The following is a 17,092-nucleotide window of genomic DNA, read 5'->3' on the forward strand; positions in this document are numbered from 1 at the left end:
GTTATGTCAGTTGATACTGAGAAAGAAATGAGAAAAAAATAAGGTTTTATGCTACTAAAAGTGTACATGTTCAGATCAATATTACTTCCCAAAATTGAATACAATAGGAATTGAATCAACGGGAATTCAATGTATCCTCCGTTATTATTATCATTTTATTTTCTTTCAGTGACGAGAACTCTCAACAACCATTATGGAATCCCGATAACACGAATGCCTACTTGGTATAGGAATAGTGATGAAATTATTATCCCGAGATCGATACATTGATTCAGGTAAGGACTTCAGCTATATTATCTGTGGTTTTGTGGAGTGAATTCTGTGCTGCTGTGGCAGAAAAAATTCCTGTTGGAAATTATGGAGTGAGTGGTAAATTAAATCTGTCAGTGCACTGATTTTTTTTTTGTTCATGTAATAACGAACAATGTTTTCAATTGGTTTTTGTTTTTGTATTGGAAACAGTTTACATAAATAGCATATCATTACTGGTGTTGATTAGAAGGAGAGGTTACGTTAATTGGAGTTTAACATTGTCTACATCATCAGTTTTCAACGTGAAAGAAACGGAATAATTATTCACCTGTTTCAAGCTCTCCTCACAGAAGTCTTCTAATCTTTGCTTTTCGTCTTCCATGGACTGAAGTTGCTGTGAAATATTCACGCATGTCTTTAAATAACAGTTAATTCTCATTGCAAACACATACAAAAATCTTAATTTTCAGTAAATAAGCTGCACCGAAGTATTTATTACCTATGAAATTTTGTAGAAAAGATGCGGCTCTATACATGCTGTCTCAAATTGCCTGCTGGGCAAACTTCTCCACAACCGTTGATTTTAGAAACAGGATTGGTTTTAATTAAAAAAAGGTTTTCAAATAACGTGTTACTTAAAAAGCTCAAAATGTGTTTAAGGGGTCGAGTTAACATGAAAAATAAAGAAAACTTTTTATGAAGCTTCCGTGTGCTAAAAGTTCCAACTAATGTTGCTCCGATAAGTCATTTTCAAAAATATATCTATACATTATTTTTGAATGCAATATCTATTGAGATGGTAATTACACATAAAATCACTATGATTTAATTTGGCAACTACTTATCACTATGTTTTCAAATTTCCATTGACTCAAAAGTGATTGTGCATCAATAGAATGAACTCAACTGTTTTATTTTGTACTCGCAAATAGATAACAATTACATTTTTTAACAAAGGATTTTTACAAATTTGAATTTATTTTATGTTTCGCAATTCGTGAACCTCACCCTCAATCATTGGCGGTAGTTGCTCTGAAATCTTCTAAGTCAAATATTTCCCTTATTATTGCATTTAAAAATATGACTTTTTTTTTTTGTAAATGACTTTTCAGAGCCCCATTTACATTTCACTAATTTGAAATTTTATCCCGCAGAGAACATAAAAAAATAAAGTTAAGTTTTTTTAATTTATACGACCTCTTGGAATATTTAAGACAGTTTGAGTTACCGCCGTCATTTACAAAACTTTTTGTAATTAAAAGTATGTGTGTAAAGTTACAGAGATACTCGCTGTGCAAACAATTTGGGACAACCTATATACCGGGTGATTTTAAATTTATGGGAAAAACTTCAAGAGATAGCATGAGACACTTAAACAAACATATTTGGTCGTAGAATTTGCGGTCGAATCGCAATAGCAAATGCTGTGGTGGGTGTTTTTGGAGAGCGAGTGCACAACAGCACTTTCCCGAAATCAAATATCGTATTTCTCTGACGGATTTTCGGCAGTAAGTGCAATCAACTATTCTGGGGAGGGGCTGCAGGGTATTGTAATGTGTTAGGCCATCCCGTAGTACAATCCGGTAACGCAGATTCTACCTAATATATAGTTCCATAAATTCTATCTAATAGATTCTACCTAATTGTTGTTTAAATTCTACAAGTCATTATACCGCTTGATCATTGTTTGGCACGGCATTACATTGATGAAGGGGGCATATGCACCCTAGAATGGCTGATAGCACATATCGCAGCAAATCAAATAAAATATCAGTCGGAAAAATGTGATATTTATGTTTGATGAGGTGCTGTTGTACACTCTCTAACAACACCTTTAACCACAGAGATCTTCAACCTTTTTCTAGTCACGAGCACTACCTTTTACCCATCATCAAAATAAGAGCACCCTCACTGTAAGTTTGACCAACAAATTCATAAAATCTGGATGATTTCAATCCTTGAATGTAATTTTTACAACGCGGTTGATTGGATAGTTGATCAAGTGCTCCCGAGCTTAAAATCGGACATGAGAATCGGGTGCTCGGGGTGTTAATCGCCTTCGCTATTGCGGTTCGACCACACATTCTATGATCAGAAATGCTTGTTTGTTTTGGTGTCTTATATCATCTCTTAAAGTTTTTTCAGGAATTTAGAATCACACTGTGTAACATGACTTCAATTAAAATCCAGATAGATTACGCCACAATCAGTTAATTTTTTATGGTGCCGTTTTCACCTTTATGTCTTTGCCTATGCTGCAGACGCTGTTACGACTACTCCTCTTCTTTTGCTTTTTGCACAGCGACATGGCTTTTTGGTAGGATTCTTGGTGGCTCTTATGCTGCTGCAAGAAACGTTTGTGCTGGCTCTGCTCGTAAAGAAATGAATAAAATAAATTCAAAAAATGCATTACTAAGTGTTCGATGGACACATAATAAATACAAGTGGAAATCCCTACGCATTCATGAAATATGTACTCACAGCAACTACTTTGGTGTCTTTTTCTAGGTTTGATTCTAGCGGTAGAAGGAGATCGACGTAAAATGCTTTTAGCTGTAAAAGATACATGGGAAAATAATAATATAAGTTGAATTTTTAAAGAAAAATCTAGATAAATATATAATCGTGAAATTATCAATTTTCTAATCAATTACGTATTGTGATAATTTTATAGTTTGGTGATTTTAAGAATTGATGATTTGATGATTTTTATTTGATTCATTTTTAGAATTGAATAATATGAACGCAAGTAAACAACTTTGTGAAGATAGTGATGCTCATAGAATTCTTTTTTTCAAGACAAAGTGTGCATTAGTCCTTAACTGCCTTTGTAAGGGGTCATCTCAACGATACGCACTGTTCATCTTACTACCCCTTGAGAAATGAATGCATCTGGACCATCGCATTTTCAGTACTTTTTTAAGCTATTTGTTTCCATGTGTTTGAAATATTTATGATGTTTTTGTTTTCTACTTTTTCTCCTCCCTCTATATCATTGATTACAGTTTCCATCCCCACCACACAACTTGATAAGGGGTTTTTTTTTGTCTGACTGCTGGAGTGCTCAGATGGCGCCTCGGAAGAGCACCAGTTTTCTCGATTACGGTTTCAAATTAATCATGAAACATCGGATATCCGAGGGTGAGCATGAGGATATTGTTGCTGAGGAAATATGCGTAAGATCTGTGTGATCAACACGTCGTGAGCTTGTTTGCAAGGACTGTGTTTCCGACTTCGTATAAGACCAATTTTGGTGCTTATGAAAATATAGTAAATATTATTTTAATTTGTAAATTTTATTTTCTGTCTATATTTTAATCATATCTTTTCATTTTTCAATCATGAAAATCGAGTTGGAAAAATGTAATATATAATTTTAAAAAGTTTTCAAAAGTCATGTATCATTTCATTTTTCTCGAATATATGTATGTCTTGGTAAAACATCATTTTGAGAAAATGATTAAAGAAATTTGAAAAAAAATTGACTTGATGATTAGATTCGTGTGAAACACCCGTCGCTAAAAACCAACAATAACACATGGAAACGTTTTTTTTGTTGATTATTTTCAAATGCATTAATACTTGCTGGGGTCAAAGTGGCACCATGACGCCAGTTAAGAGTTAACATTTTAAAATTTCAGAATTTTATTCGCTGTATCATGAGAAAAGTCAACATAACACATAAAATGCGACACGAACACAATTTAATTAATGTTTATTAGTATTTGTTTTACACAAGACATGCAGTTTTTGTGTCGCATTTTCTGTATGTTAGGTTGTTTACCGCGATAACACGCCATCTCTGAGTGGAACTGTGGAATTAAATTTTTTTTTTTCAATTTATAAAAAAAACAAAAACTCTAAGTCACATGATAAGTATTTTAGTGCAAAAACCACGCTTTGTTTAATGTGAATTGACTGATTTTTTTTAAATTAATTTTTAAATGTTTCATGGCCTTTCCGCACACCCTGTATTTTAAATACTATCATCGTTTTAGCAGGCAAAAAAAATTATACAGCATGAATTACACTCAGTATAAATTATTTTTCATCAGTTTGGTAGACTTAATAATAATAATAGCCGTTTCCCTCACACATGATATGCCTACGTCACAGAAAATCATTAATATATTGAGGAAAATGTATTTGGTTGATTGGCTCTATGATAAGCACCGAGACGTTATTCACGGAAGTAAATTCCAATTTAGAAAATTATTCCTGGAAACTTATCAAATTTCATAGACGATAATGTAGATACATAAATGTTCTCATGATTATGGATATTCTTTCTCTGACGAATTCTTTTGAGGATGATATTCTCTATACCAAAAATTACATAGACTGTAAGAGCCATTTAGTGATGCAACACGATAACCTTATCCCCACGATGTCAGATATATCCTATTACGTCACTTTAATGGCTGAACATGAATCTTCAGCAAGATGATATAACAGACGTTTGTCAATATCTCTTCCGTAAATGCCATATGGATAGCGATGCGTAAAAGATATCTCCTTGACACTAATGTGAATGTCTCACGTGCCGAGTGCATGCTTTGATTCATACTCAAGCTTGCACACCATGGGGGAAAAAAGATATTCTCATGAACGGGAAAAATGGGACTTTGTGTGTGTGTGTGTGAGCACGAGGATATATTCCAGCGTCGTTTATGCTGATCGAAATAGGATGGCCGTTTCCCAACGCGTTCGAAAATGCGTGAAGCGTTATGAAATTACCTAGATGTGTTTCGCCAGAACATGCCGTGGGGGAAAAGGTTCTTCCCACTTTATCATACACTTTTCTTGCTCCTTCCACCCCTTTACATGAATAGAATACAATGTGTTACACTTCTCACACTTGATGGCCGATATTCAGAGAGAGAGAGAAAAAAAAAATAAAGTGTGTTTATGTCTTTCATATTTATGTGTGAGCACGGCTTCACGCTTTCGGAAGTGATTTTTGAATGACTGCTATGAATATTTGATGGGAAATCCCAGATGTACATTGTGTCAGACAAGTTGAGAAGAAAATAGAAAAGTTTTGCATAACATAGGAAGCCTTTAATCTTTTTCTATGCCGTAAACAAAGGTGTGTGTTGTATGGGGGGTGTTGCACAAAGGGTGCCCGAAAAGAATAAAAACCGTTGATATTTTAACTTGTCAAATATCAAAAAAAATATCAGCGAGGTAGGGCTATTCGTCTTCGATAGACACACTGTGAAATAGGTAGCGTCAGGAGAGTATGGCGCTTAGTCTAAGCACTACTGTTATTTAATATGAAATCTCACTCAAGTACGAGTTCAAGAAAGATTACGTCCACAATGCAGACATAATATTTAAATTATTTAATCGTTACACAGTGATAAAGTTTACTGAAATTATTGAGGGATTCGAATGCAGTGATTTTTTTTCTAGTTTCGGGAAAAATACTTACGATGTTCGTTTGCTGTACGTGTATTTCTTTATGGACTTCTACAAGTTGCATTAGCGCTGTTCCTATAATGCAATAAACAGAAAAAAAAAGCAGGAGTATTAATTATTTCACAATCACCGGTAGACGATTAGATATGAAATCGTACTACTTGTACGCATGTACGAGTTATATTTCCAATCAAATTATACCTTCTCAGGGGTGTCAGGATTGTGATCTCGGGACACTCAGTCGAATGATGTAAATAATTATACTGAAATGTACTTCTTCACTTGATTTGCCGTTGGTTTCGAGAATTTACTCGTCTGCATCGTTTTTATCCGTTAAAAGAAACTTGGTCACATTTAGTTTCCATTATAAAGTTGGTAAATTATTATCGTAATTGATATTGAACCACCTTTTTGAAAAATATTCAAAAAATTACGAAAAAAAAAAACGTGCATCGGGATAATCGTTTCGGCCGTAAAAAAAAATAAGCTAGACTGTGTCATAGGTATGGCCGCAAGTTTTGACGGGAATACGTTCTTTGTTACTTAAATCGCGTGGAAGGTACTGACATAAGGAAATTGATATCATAGAATGTCTTTAGAATAGCTAACAAACAATAACACATTGGCGTATATTTGCGCTGTGAACTTCTAGAGATATAGCGTAAAACGAATTCGTTGCGAAAGCGGGTCGTGAGCCAGGTGCCCAGACCGGTATCAAAACCAGAGTGGTATCATTGGATTTGTCTTAATGAGATCCACCCGCAGTCATCAAATACACTAACATATATTCTTGATACTTCCACCTGAGATCGAAGCGTTTAAATAATTTCGTTGCGTAACTTTTTTGCGAATGTACCCAGTATCATCAGATGATACAAAAGACGTATTCACATCAAAAAAATAAAAAACGGAAAAAATCATATAACGACTTCAAACTAACTACTGAAAAAAATGAAGAAGCTCAACGTACATGTGTTGAGAGGGCGAGTCTATTTCTTAAGCAACAGTATTTATTTGATCTCACTTCTAAGCCGCTGGATTAATTTGAATGAATGGACCCATATCGCTTAAATGTATCTTAGTTGAAACATAGGTGAACCCAGAAAAAAACTACAAAAATATACTTTACCAATGCCATCACCAATTCGTGTTATTTTATGAATGGTTTCAATGGTCTTTTCTCGGAGTTTTTCATTGGATACGACAGCAACCATCCATTCCACGCAACTTAAAATGTGGCGCTCATCCAAGAAGATAGCTCCTCACAAATCAGTGAAGGTTCGACTTCAATACTACCATGTAACATGAAGCAGTGTCAACCGTATAGATTACGTTACTATGGGTGCACACAATAACCCTCAATCCCTTTTTTGAATTACCATACTCAGTAAATTTCTACACCGACAGTATGGATAGAGATCTTGTCCGTCCGCCCCAGTACATTTGAGGGTGGGATAAAGTCAGAGTCGTATAATTTTCAACAATGGTGGTCACATTTTTAACAATTCTGACTCAAGTCCAGAAATGCAATTTAGAAGTACAAAACTACTGGAAGGAAAAAAAGGTCTCAGCTTCAATAATTCGCCACAAGATTGTGAAATCACAAAATTTTTAACATGGGACTCTGAACCATTTTTAAGTGGGAACTCACGAAAAACAATTCTAGTAAATCCTTTTTTCCTCAAAATGAGGATTAGCCGACTTACACAGCGCTGACTAACTTCCATTTAGGCAGTGTATTCTCGAACTGTAATGTGTCTGCCCATTCTCACGCTTGTTTTTTCGGCCGTCCTTTTTTGCCTTCCTGAATACTTTCAACGAGTCGTAGAAGTGTGGTCGAGTGCTTGCTGCGGAGGCCGTGTTGTTCTCGACCAATGATGTTGTGGTCCTCAGTGTATTTGCTGATCCGGACTGCCAGAACTCTCCCATGCAGCATCCCTAGAGAGCTGAGAAATGAGCAAGGGTGCCAATTTTACGGATAGTGATGATGTCCAGATTTGAAGAAATATACCTTGATATATTGGGCTTTCTTTTATTTACTTTGGATTCATATATGTAATTGATCCCTTAGCTTACTAATTATCAAGTCATAAATTAATTACACCGACAGGTGACCGATTCCCCCCAGAACAAATCTCTTTCCAAAACTAATTTCCTAATCAAACCAATTATACAATTTTTTTTTCTTTCCTCTATCCAATCCAGAGATACAATAACAGTAACATTCCACTCGCACTCGTTAACACTCGTGTCAAAACACTAGATGGCACTCTAATCGAATTATTTATTTTTTTCCCCCTGAATCTTAATTGAGTGTATTAATCTGGATTTCTCTTCCGTTTTTCGAGAAAAGTGTTCCGCGCAGGTAATTCTTACCAATTAGATATCCTTGAATAACGAGGTCTTGGCATAAATTTTGTTCAAACAAGGCGATGATGATTAAGGAACGCTTTAATTAAGAATTCCCGAGGCGTGCCAAAGAGCGGAAAGTGCTTACGAGACTATTAAGTGCCGGATTCCCGGGAAAACCTGGAAATGTGTAAATGTACGAACACTAAAAAAAAAAATTAATGTTAATTGTACTTAATTCAGAAAAATTAAATTCGGAAATGCCGCCATCTTAATGTCTCAAGAAATCTCTCTGTTTCACGAGCTATGGTATAAGGTATAGATCCTCCCCATTCCGTTATTTCCCTCTCTCCTTGAATTCATTCAAAAATCCGAATTCTAGCATTCTTTTTATCCTCGGAATTGAATGCAAATCAACTAAATCACTTCATTTTTATTGCCGTTCTCAGAGATTCCAAGTTTTACGAAATTTTAAATTTTGCCACTTTAGTCTGAAGCGTTAATTCGAAGCAATTAACATAATTATTTCGGGTAATTCCCTCGATATCACCAGTGAACGGAGAGATAATCCCATAATGGTTTTCTCATGACTAGTGAATAATGTAGAAATCCGGCCATCCTTATGGTGAGTGTAATTTGCAATAGTCGGAGTTCTAGTTCACCCCTCCCCCACCATCGTCGTTATATGTCACGTTATATGTTACGGAAAATGTGGAAAATTGGATTATTAAGCATAACAACTGGTTATTAAGCATAATCATCGACCTTTTTTGCTAAATTTCACAAATTCTCCCTAAATTTACCATTTTTACCGGTGAATATGCATAATACCCAAGCGTCGTTGGTAAACATGATGAATCGTAAACATTCTAAATCAATCATGTTTGCCAGTTATTATGCATAATAATCATTTCGCGTTGGCTAATATGATAAATCGGTTCCATTTTTGTGACAAGGTTACTATTTAGATGACCGTACTTGTGAGCCAGAATCTGACCGGATATAATGATCTCTAATTTAACAAATTTCTCCAAAGAACGCGAAATAACTTCATATATCGAACTCCAATTTAAGAAATTTTACGGTCGTACTCCGATATAATGGTGTCTCACTTAACAAATTTTACTATGGCATTTCGATGTTATCAACTATTATTTTACAAATTTTTAGTCATGCCCTGATATTAAAAAAATTCTAATTTTGCAGGTTTTATGCCTGTACAATCGGACCCCAATATAACATACTCCTTTTTGACAAATTCTAAAATCTGCCTTCGATATAACGAACTCTTATTCAACAAATTTTACGATTGCACAACGTTTGTACATAATGAACTCTCTAACAGCCTTAAATGATTGCATATAATACTGTAGAAATGAAGGAAATGTGCGACCCTATTGTAGATTAAAGAACAGTTTTAAAATATTGAAGGTTGATGGGAAAACACTATAACGTATTTCATACCGTTTTCATACGTCGTAATCAGGTCTGCACAAGGGGGGGGGGGCTGGAGTCCCTTCAACTTCTTCAGATTTAGAGTTAGATATGTCACATATTGACTTTCTGCAGCTAACGGGTGAATGGCAGCCGTTCCCCCATCTAAAAAAGCGTCTCCATAGACAGCAGGTACTAACATAAACACGAAAATTCATACATCTCCGACTTTCCCTGCCAGTATGGAAGTCATATGGCAGCACTTTTCAAACACGAAACAGACATAATTCTGGTGTCATAAATACGTTAGGACACACAAAAATTTCTGGTTTTAACTAATTTATCAGAGGTTCCTCAGAGAAATGTTTTTGAAATGAATCTAGAGCTTATAATGGTGATATTAGATATCAGTTTCGACACTCTCTTCTATCAATACGGTTTGAATCAACAAGGTTCGAAATTCTTCATAAAGCAGATATCACACTATAAAAGTTCTTTTATAAAACTTGAAAATGAAACCAATAAGCGTATTGGTTGTATTCAAGCGAATGTGACCAATAGGCATATTGACTTTTTTATTCAAGTTTTGTAAAGGATCTTTAATCATACCTTTCATAGTGTTATCCCAGCCTGAGAATAGTGTTCCGGATAATGTCTCTCTCACAAGCGATCGAGATAGTAAAGCACGAAGAAATTTGAAGGACAACACAGATTTATTTCGCAGAACAGCTATGTATACGCATTCAAAAAGCAGAGATTTGGCTGAACACGATAAAACAAAGAGCCCCAAACACAATGGCTTCTCACTAACGCACACAATAATCTGTCTTTTGCAACTCAACTACTACTAGTTTCCTCTGGCGGCACTTTTATGCAGACAAGGCAAAGTTCGAGAAAGCTCTATATTTTAACGAGATCCCCCCTGGCGTCATGACGTCGCCAAATTATCCGAGCTGCCGCCAAACTTGCAAGTTTGTCATTAGTTTGGTGAGATTTACATAGAAATTCGTTAATGACTATTTACAGGCTGAAAATGGCATAATAAATGATAAATAAGGACTATTTACACATAATTTCCGTAACAATATAATTTTTTAAGGTGGTACGGTTTTCTAGCCTATCTAGTCTAATAGACATGCTACAATCTATAACGTAAAGTAATTTCGGGAAATGGGATGATGTTCAGTTGTATTTTTCAACTCAGACAGCCTTAATAAAGAACTTTCTTGATTACTTACAAAGATTCATGTCACCTCCCACATTGAGCATCATATAGGAAAACGATGAATTCATGATTTGTCTTTTTCGAGATTAAACATTACGTAAATTATAAAGGAAATAAAATACATTTGGAACACACTGTAAATGATGATATACATATAAATATACGTATATACATATGAACAATATACATATAAACAATAATATAAATTTCAGACAAACGTTGAACCTCCACATAACAAAGATTTTAAACACCAAACAGCTGTTTCGAGGCTAGTATAGCCCCCTTCTTCAGTGGTAGAAAGGCTGTTATAGCGTGGTAAAACCGCGTGTTTTGTTCGAGTAGTTTGCGCTATAGCAGACGTTCTACCACTGCTGAAGGGGCTATATTAGCCTCGAAACAGCTGTCTACTATTTGAAATCTTTCTCATTTTGAGCTTTAACACTGGACTGTTACTTATATTTATGTACAGTATTAGGCAAATTGTCTTTGCGTGATTCAAAGCGAATGTCCGTGCTGCTTCCACAAATGATTATATAATTTTGGAATTATTATTTTTTAATGTTTTTTAAATAACGTGATCCGCACGTAATCCCAAGGGATCAGCATGATTCGTCCCGGGAATTTGTTAGGAGTGCACATACATGCCCGAACGGGGATTTCAACCCAGACCTGTACAGTGAGAGGCTAGCTCCCTAACCACTCGACTGCCAGGCGAACAAAATTTTGCAAGCACTTCTGTTTATTGTATTACTGAAATTTCTATCCCATTGACGTATATTGGCAATAAATTTCATTCCCATGTGCATGACAATGAACCAATTTTTGGGGTATAGCTTTCAGTTACACCTAAAATAATGAACAACAAACTAATGAACACCAGCACGTGATTATTCTTGATCAGATAACACTTCAACTGCAAACTAAAAGATGACGCCATAACAGGTAACGCATTTGGATACGCGAAAAAATTCCTTCAAAAATTGAAAAGAGATGTACACATATTACACACAGTATACAGTAATACCCTTATTTTTATGCGGGTAACTGGCGAGGAAAAAAGCCCGCAAAAGAGTGGTGTCCGTAAATGGGGGGGGGGAGAAAGAGTTTTATATTAAAACAATTAAACAGGATTATTATTTAGCCATAATAGAGGGGTGATCATTAGAAGGGAGCGTTTCCAATTGTATTTTCAGTGGGAAGATTTGCTTCAAGTATCACATTTTTATGATACGGGAGTAATTGTAGAAACAAATTAAACTCGCAACTGGAGATGTCACTGCCAAAAAACAAAAAATAATAATAAGTTACATATGTACAATATCTTACAAAAATTTTGTGATAAATTTTATCTAAAAAAAAACAGTATTAAGGAGCTATAATTCATTTGTTTCTAATTTAATGCTTCAATGATACCAAATAAGTTTTCCTTCATTCTCCCACCATTCGATATAATTAGAAATCGAGAGATAATAACGCGCTCCCCAAATTCCAGCACCATAAATTCCAATTTAATTCGTAATGAAATCGGAATCGACTTCGTTTTCTTTTCTCCGTAAGTGGATAAAATTTTACGACACCAATAAAAAAAATACGTATGTATTAGGAACGATACGTTTTTCTACCATGTTACCGAATAATGTTCTCAGAAAGTTATCGAGTGAGCATTTCGATTTTAAATCCATCTTAAAGATTTACTGTGTTAATTTCCGGATTCGCCTCTTGCTTGATCTTAAGAAGGAGTTCCCTCGAAAAGGAATTAGGTTTATCAGCGAAATTGCCAAAGGAATCAGCGTATATGCAGTTAGCGAGCGAGAGGTTTGTCAAGTCAAAACTTTTCGGACTTCTCCTTATTCAGATAATCAAGTTAAAATTGTAGATGGAAAGTTGCTGAACTCGAGGAAATTTGTCAATGTTCCAATTGGGAAACAAACTGGAAATGCCAGACATCGAACCTTATTCCGAAGCACAAAATGAAGTAGTTCCCCCCCACATCTCTCGTATATACTCTTGTGTCATTAACTTAAAACTACAGATTTCTCGGAAACATTTCTCAAAATGTGTTTTGGGAATAGTTATTCGTAGCTTATTCCCTCCTTGTATACGAGAGAGGAAATGATTCAAATAGCAGTATTGACAGTAACTAATTGTTTCGGGAACCATTGGATGATGGGGGGGAAAGGCCACAGAAACGAGGAAAAAAAATGTGCATCTAGATTTCGGGTAGGTCATATACCAACCAAGATATCATTAATCGTATGAGATCCATTGGATGATAAAGCTAAAGATCGAGAAAGAAACGGTGGGTGATGTCGAAAGTGCATTTTATTGATGGTGTGAGTATGGTATCCTTCATATTATCCAAGGATATATTCCGTACTGAGAAATATCACCTGTGTTGGATATATTTCTTTCCGCTGGGATGTTGGTTATTCTCGTTAACGGTTCGGACTGTGGAAAAAAAAAAGATATACAGTATTATTATACCACAGTTGGTAATTTATCATTCTTCCAAACAATTCAAAGAAACTTGAACGGCATAACCGATTGAAAAGCCTCGGATTGGTTTTGAATTTAAATTATCAACAATTTATTTTCTCAGAAGAGTATTATATGTTTCAGAGACATATGTTTTTGTAGTTTTAATTAGGGATGTGTGTGAAGTGGTTTAGAATCCTTTCGCGAAGATGCATTGAGGAATTATGTAAGCTTCTTAAACTTTTAAAATTTTACCCTTTAATTGCGCGAATAGTTGAAGATTTACTTCTACACGCGCGCAAAGGAAAACTTTCCCTTTCTGTTGTTCCAGAGGTTTTACTTCCTTTCGGAAAAGGCAGATGGCGTTTTAAACTCAAAAGGTCAATATGTTGGTATGTATGTAGCCGCTGTAGTGGTCTAGTGATGATAGAGCCAAGTGCACTAACCAACACACCGATCAGACAGTCATGTCTTACAATGGTAAAATTATTCAACCATTACATTTCACTCATAGTTCGAAAAATAGATGACAGTTGGCAGCACTGTAACAAACGTTACACAGAAACAAACTTCACGCTAGGTTCACAACACGTACACGCACATTCCAACATGCACCAATTCGTTAGAAGTTTTGACAAGCGAGGAATATGGTGCATGTGCAGTTTAGGAGTAGTATGTATAATACTGATCATATTTCGATGGGAAGAATTTGGGAAATTGAGATCCCAAATACTAGAAAATACGAAAAATCACCAGTTGTCTACAAAAGTAAGCAAAACTGCAAATTATTGCTAAAATCACCATAAAAATCATTAATGGATAGAAATGAAGCACTACTTACCAGTCTCGAAATGCTAAACTAATCGCAGTGGACTAGAATGAATTCTACAAAAAGCACGTGCAACACAGCAGCATATGTGAGATGAATATTCATATATTTATAGTATTAATAATTATAATAATTATTAGTTAGCGTTGATAAAGTGTTATCATTGTAAGTTTTGGGAAAATCATTTTTATATCCTTGATTTCAGTAAAGAATAAAAATTTAACTCGGTGTTGTTGAAAATGCAGAAAAAAATGGGAATTTTTCTAAATTGCCGGTAATAGTCAAAATTACAGTAAAATAAGATGTTATATGATCATCTTCAACAAAACTAATCTTAAAATAGATTTTCTTTTAAATTTCTGTAAATTTTCTCTTTGTAGATTTTTATATACATATTTTACACGGGGTATTTCACAAAAAGTACTCAAAAATAATAAAAAAAAATTATGGTTGATTTGAAAAATGAAATAAAACATGGCAAAATATTAGCACAAAGAGAAACTTAACTAAGATAGTTGCATCTCCACCAAATAATAATTCAATAAACATTAAAATTAAAATTTTTTATTTGCTCTAATCGAAAAATGTCAATTAGTATAATCTAAACTTTTTTTCCATTATATCGGAAAAAATTCAACATGTAAAAACTAGACGTAATCGAATGTGAAATCGGAGATTGAAATTTTTGATTTTTGTTAAGATCTTGATAAAACAACTAAGTCTATGAAAATTTCAAGACATTTGAAAGAAATGGCGAAAATCAAGAATTTCGATCACGCATACCTTGAATTTTCATTCAAACGGAACGGGATAAATTACTTTCAGTACAATAAACCAAGTAAAAAAAATTATTGATTTTATCTTTTTATAGGGTCTGTGTGGAATTTTGAAATCGTATGCTCCTTTCCATTTTTATTGCAAGGAGCTGCCGCAGTCATAGCTGAAACTGGAATTTGTTTCTGATATTTTTCTATATATATATAATTTCATTTTAATTTTAAAATTAACTGTGAAATTTTTCATTCCTTTTCGTGAAACACCTTTATGTTGGGGGAAAACTTTAAGAGATGATAGTACACTCCAATACAAACAATTGTCATCAAAGAATGCATGGTCTAACATAACACGCAAACGTTAAAACAAGATTCCTGTAGCAATTTATCGGGAGCAAAGGAACACCATGCATGCAAATGTAACCTAGGGGTTATACACTAAGTATTTTCATACTGAAATGCATGTCTGCTATTTCAGTATCACTAAAGTGCGCCATTAACCCCCGTACGTTACAACCGTTAGAACAGTTGCCAGATGGAATAACTTCGCAGAGCTGGCGTCCACGCCTTTTATTCACTGGGACGCAAATTTGCATACGGTTTCTTCTTCTTCCCCAGGTTACATTTGCATACATGGTGTTCTTTTTCTCCCGATAAATTTCAGTAGCAATGCTGTTTTAACGTTTGTGGAGCGGCCGTTTCGAAACGCGCCAGTGTGTTTGCGTTTCATGTTAGACCATGCATTCTTGATGACAATTGTTGTATTGGTGTGTACCATCATCTGTTAAAGTTTTTCCATCTTTTCTGAATCACCCTGTAAATTGCATCATATTAGCACACATTAAAATCTTCTTATTAAAAATATTAAAAACACTCTTTCAGGTACACGGGGTGTCCTGTAAGTCCTAATTCGGCGTTCATTTCATCAATCGTTCGCCACAGAGGTATAGTTGTAATTTACTCGAAAATGCTCAAAATGTATTTCAGAATTACTCTGTACCAGTTTCAAGAGTGAAAATAAAGAGTGTAGTAAAATAAAAAAAAATCTAAATTTTTATACGCACCCCCCCCCCGTCTTCTTTAACTTGCAATTGAAACATTGGTGCCTCTGTTTCTCCTGAAACCAAGGAAAAATATTCCACGTTTTTTAAGTGTGATTTTCTGAGGTACTCGAATTTAAAAAAATGGAGAGAAGTTGGAAAGAACAGCAGAAAGAACGTTGGTCAGTGCTGTTTTATGCTGTTCTTTCCAAACATTTCTTCGATTTTTAAATTGAAATATCTCAGTTAATATCGCAATTACAAACGCGAACATTTTTTTCTTAGCCTCAAATGCAGTGTAAGCCCTTTTTCAAGAGGCAGTGTATCAACTTTCTAATTGAAAGTTACAGGAAAGGGGAGGACATATAAAAATTTAGATTTTTTTTAAATTTGTGACACACTAAACTAAACTAAACGAACCGAACACGACCAGGCTCTGTCGCCCAAGCGATATAAGCTCTGTACCACGGAAGACACGGTCGTGCAAAAAAAATTCCAGCTGGCAATCTGGCCGGGTAAGCGAGAAAACAGGAAAGGAAGAAAGAGAAATAAAATAAAGAAAAGAAAGAAAATAATAACAGGAATAATAATAATAGAAAAAAAAATAAGAAAGAACATAATATTAATGATAAATAATAAGAAAATAATAATGTTGGGCTAGATATGGGCTCTTGGCCTCTTTTCTTGTGCAGCTAGTGAGCTTTTAGCTTCTTTTCGCCGTGTGGCATAAGCGGATTGTGGGGTCTCGGCCTCTTTCGCTGTTATGTTCTGTTGGCTTGTCAGCTCTTTTATTGGGCTAACTGGTGAACACCCTCCCTCTTTTCCTTTTGGTCCAGTTAGTGGTCTTTTGCCTTTTTTCCCATTTTCTACATTTTCTATTCAGCGTCGGACCAGCGTTCGCTGACCGGGGTTCGCTGGTCCGGCGGCAGATGGTCCGTTATCTTCTGACTCCGTCGAGGTAGATATCTCCGTGTATCGGCGCCTGGTGGATAGTCTCGTCGAGTGCCTTAGCGGTTTATGACACAGAGTGTTTCCTGAACACATTTTGAGCATTTTTTGAATTGAAATCATACCTCTGCTACGAATGTTTGATGAGATAAAGACCGAATCGGGACTTACGGGACACCCTGTACGACTGGCCGACATCGGTTATAATTGTGCATGATGAAAATAAAGTCCCAATGACGATACAGTGCAGTTTAATATGCTCCACAAACACTCACGCACAGAAAATACTTTATTTTTTTTTAAATTCACCAAAAAGGAAACACATTAACATACAATCACAAAACTA

The 17,092-nt window shown here is 35.1% G+C and overlaps 1 protein-coding gene across 1 annotated transcript in view; it reads right to left on the bottom strand.

The window, feature by feature from the left end:
- The window catches only part of LOC149077152 (BAR/IMD domain-containing adapter protein 2-like), a 145,115-nt gene that overhangs the window by 44,615 nt on the left and 83,408 nt on the right, over positions 1–17,092 (bottom strand). The window contains exons 4-7 of the mRNA XM_089244877.1: positions 5,687–5,748; positions 2,734–2,805; positions 2,489–2,620; positions 581–646 (exon numbers count right to left, since the gene is read on the bottom strand). Coding sequence (XP_089101003.1) covers positions 581–646; positions 2,489–2,620; positions 2,734–2,805; positions 5,687–5,748 — 332 coding nt within the window. The remainder of the gene's footprint in view (positions 1–580; positions 647–2,488; positions 2,621–2,733; positions 2,806–5,686; positions 5,749–17,092) is intronic.

The sequence above is a fragment of the Pholcus phalangioides genome, unplaced genomic scaffold (assembly GCF_987345545.1).
Source record: "Pholcus phalangioides strain wild (caught in Gottingen) unplaced genomic scaffold, Ppha-v1.0 ptg000015l_1, whole genome shotgun sequence".
NCBI classification, from domain to species: Eukaryota; Metazoa; Arthropoda; class Arachnida; order Araneae; family Pholcidae; genus Pholcus; species Pholcus phalangioides.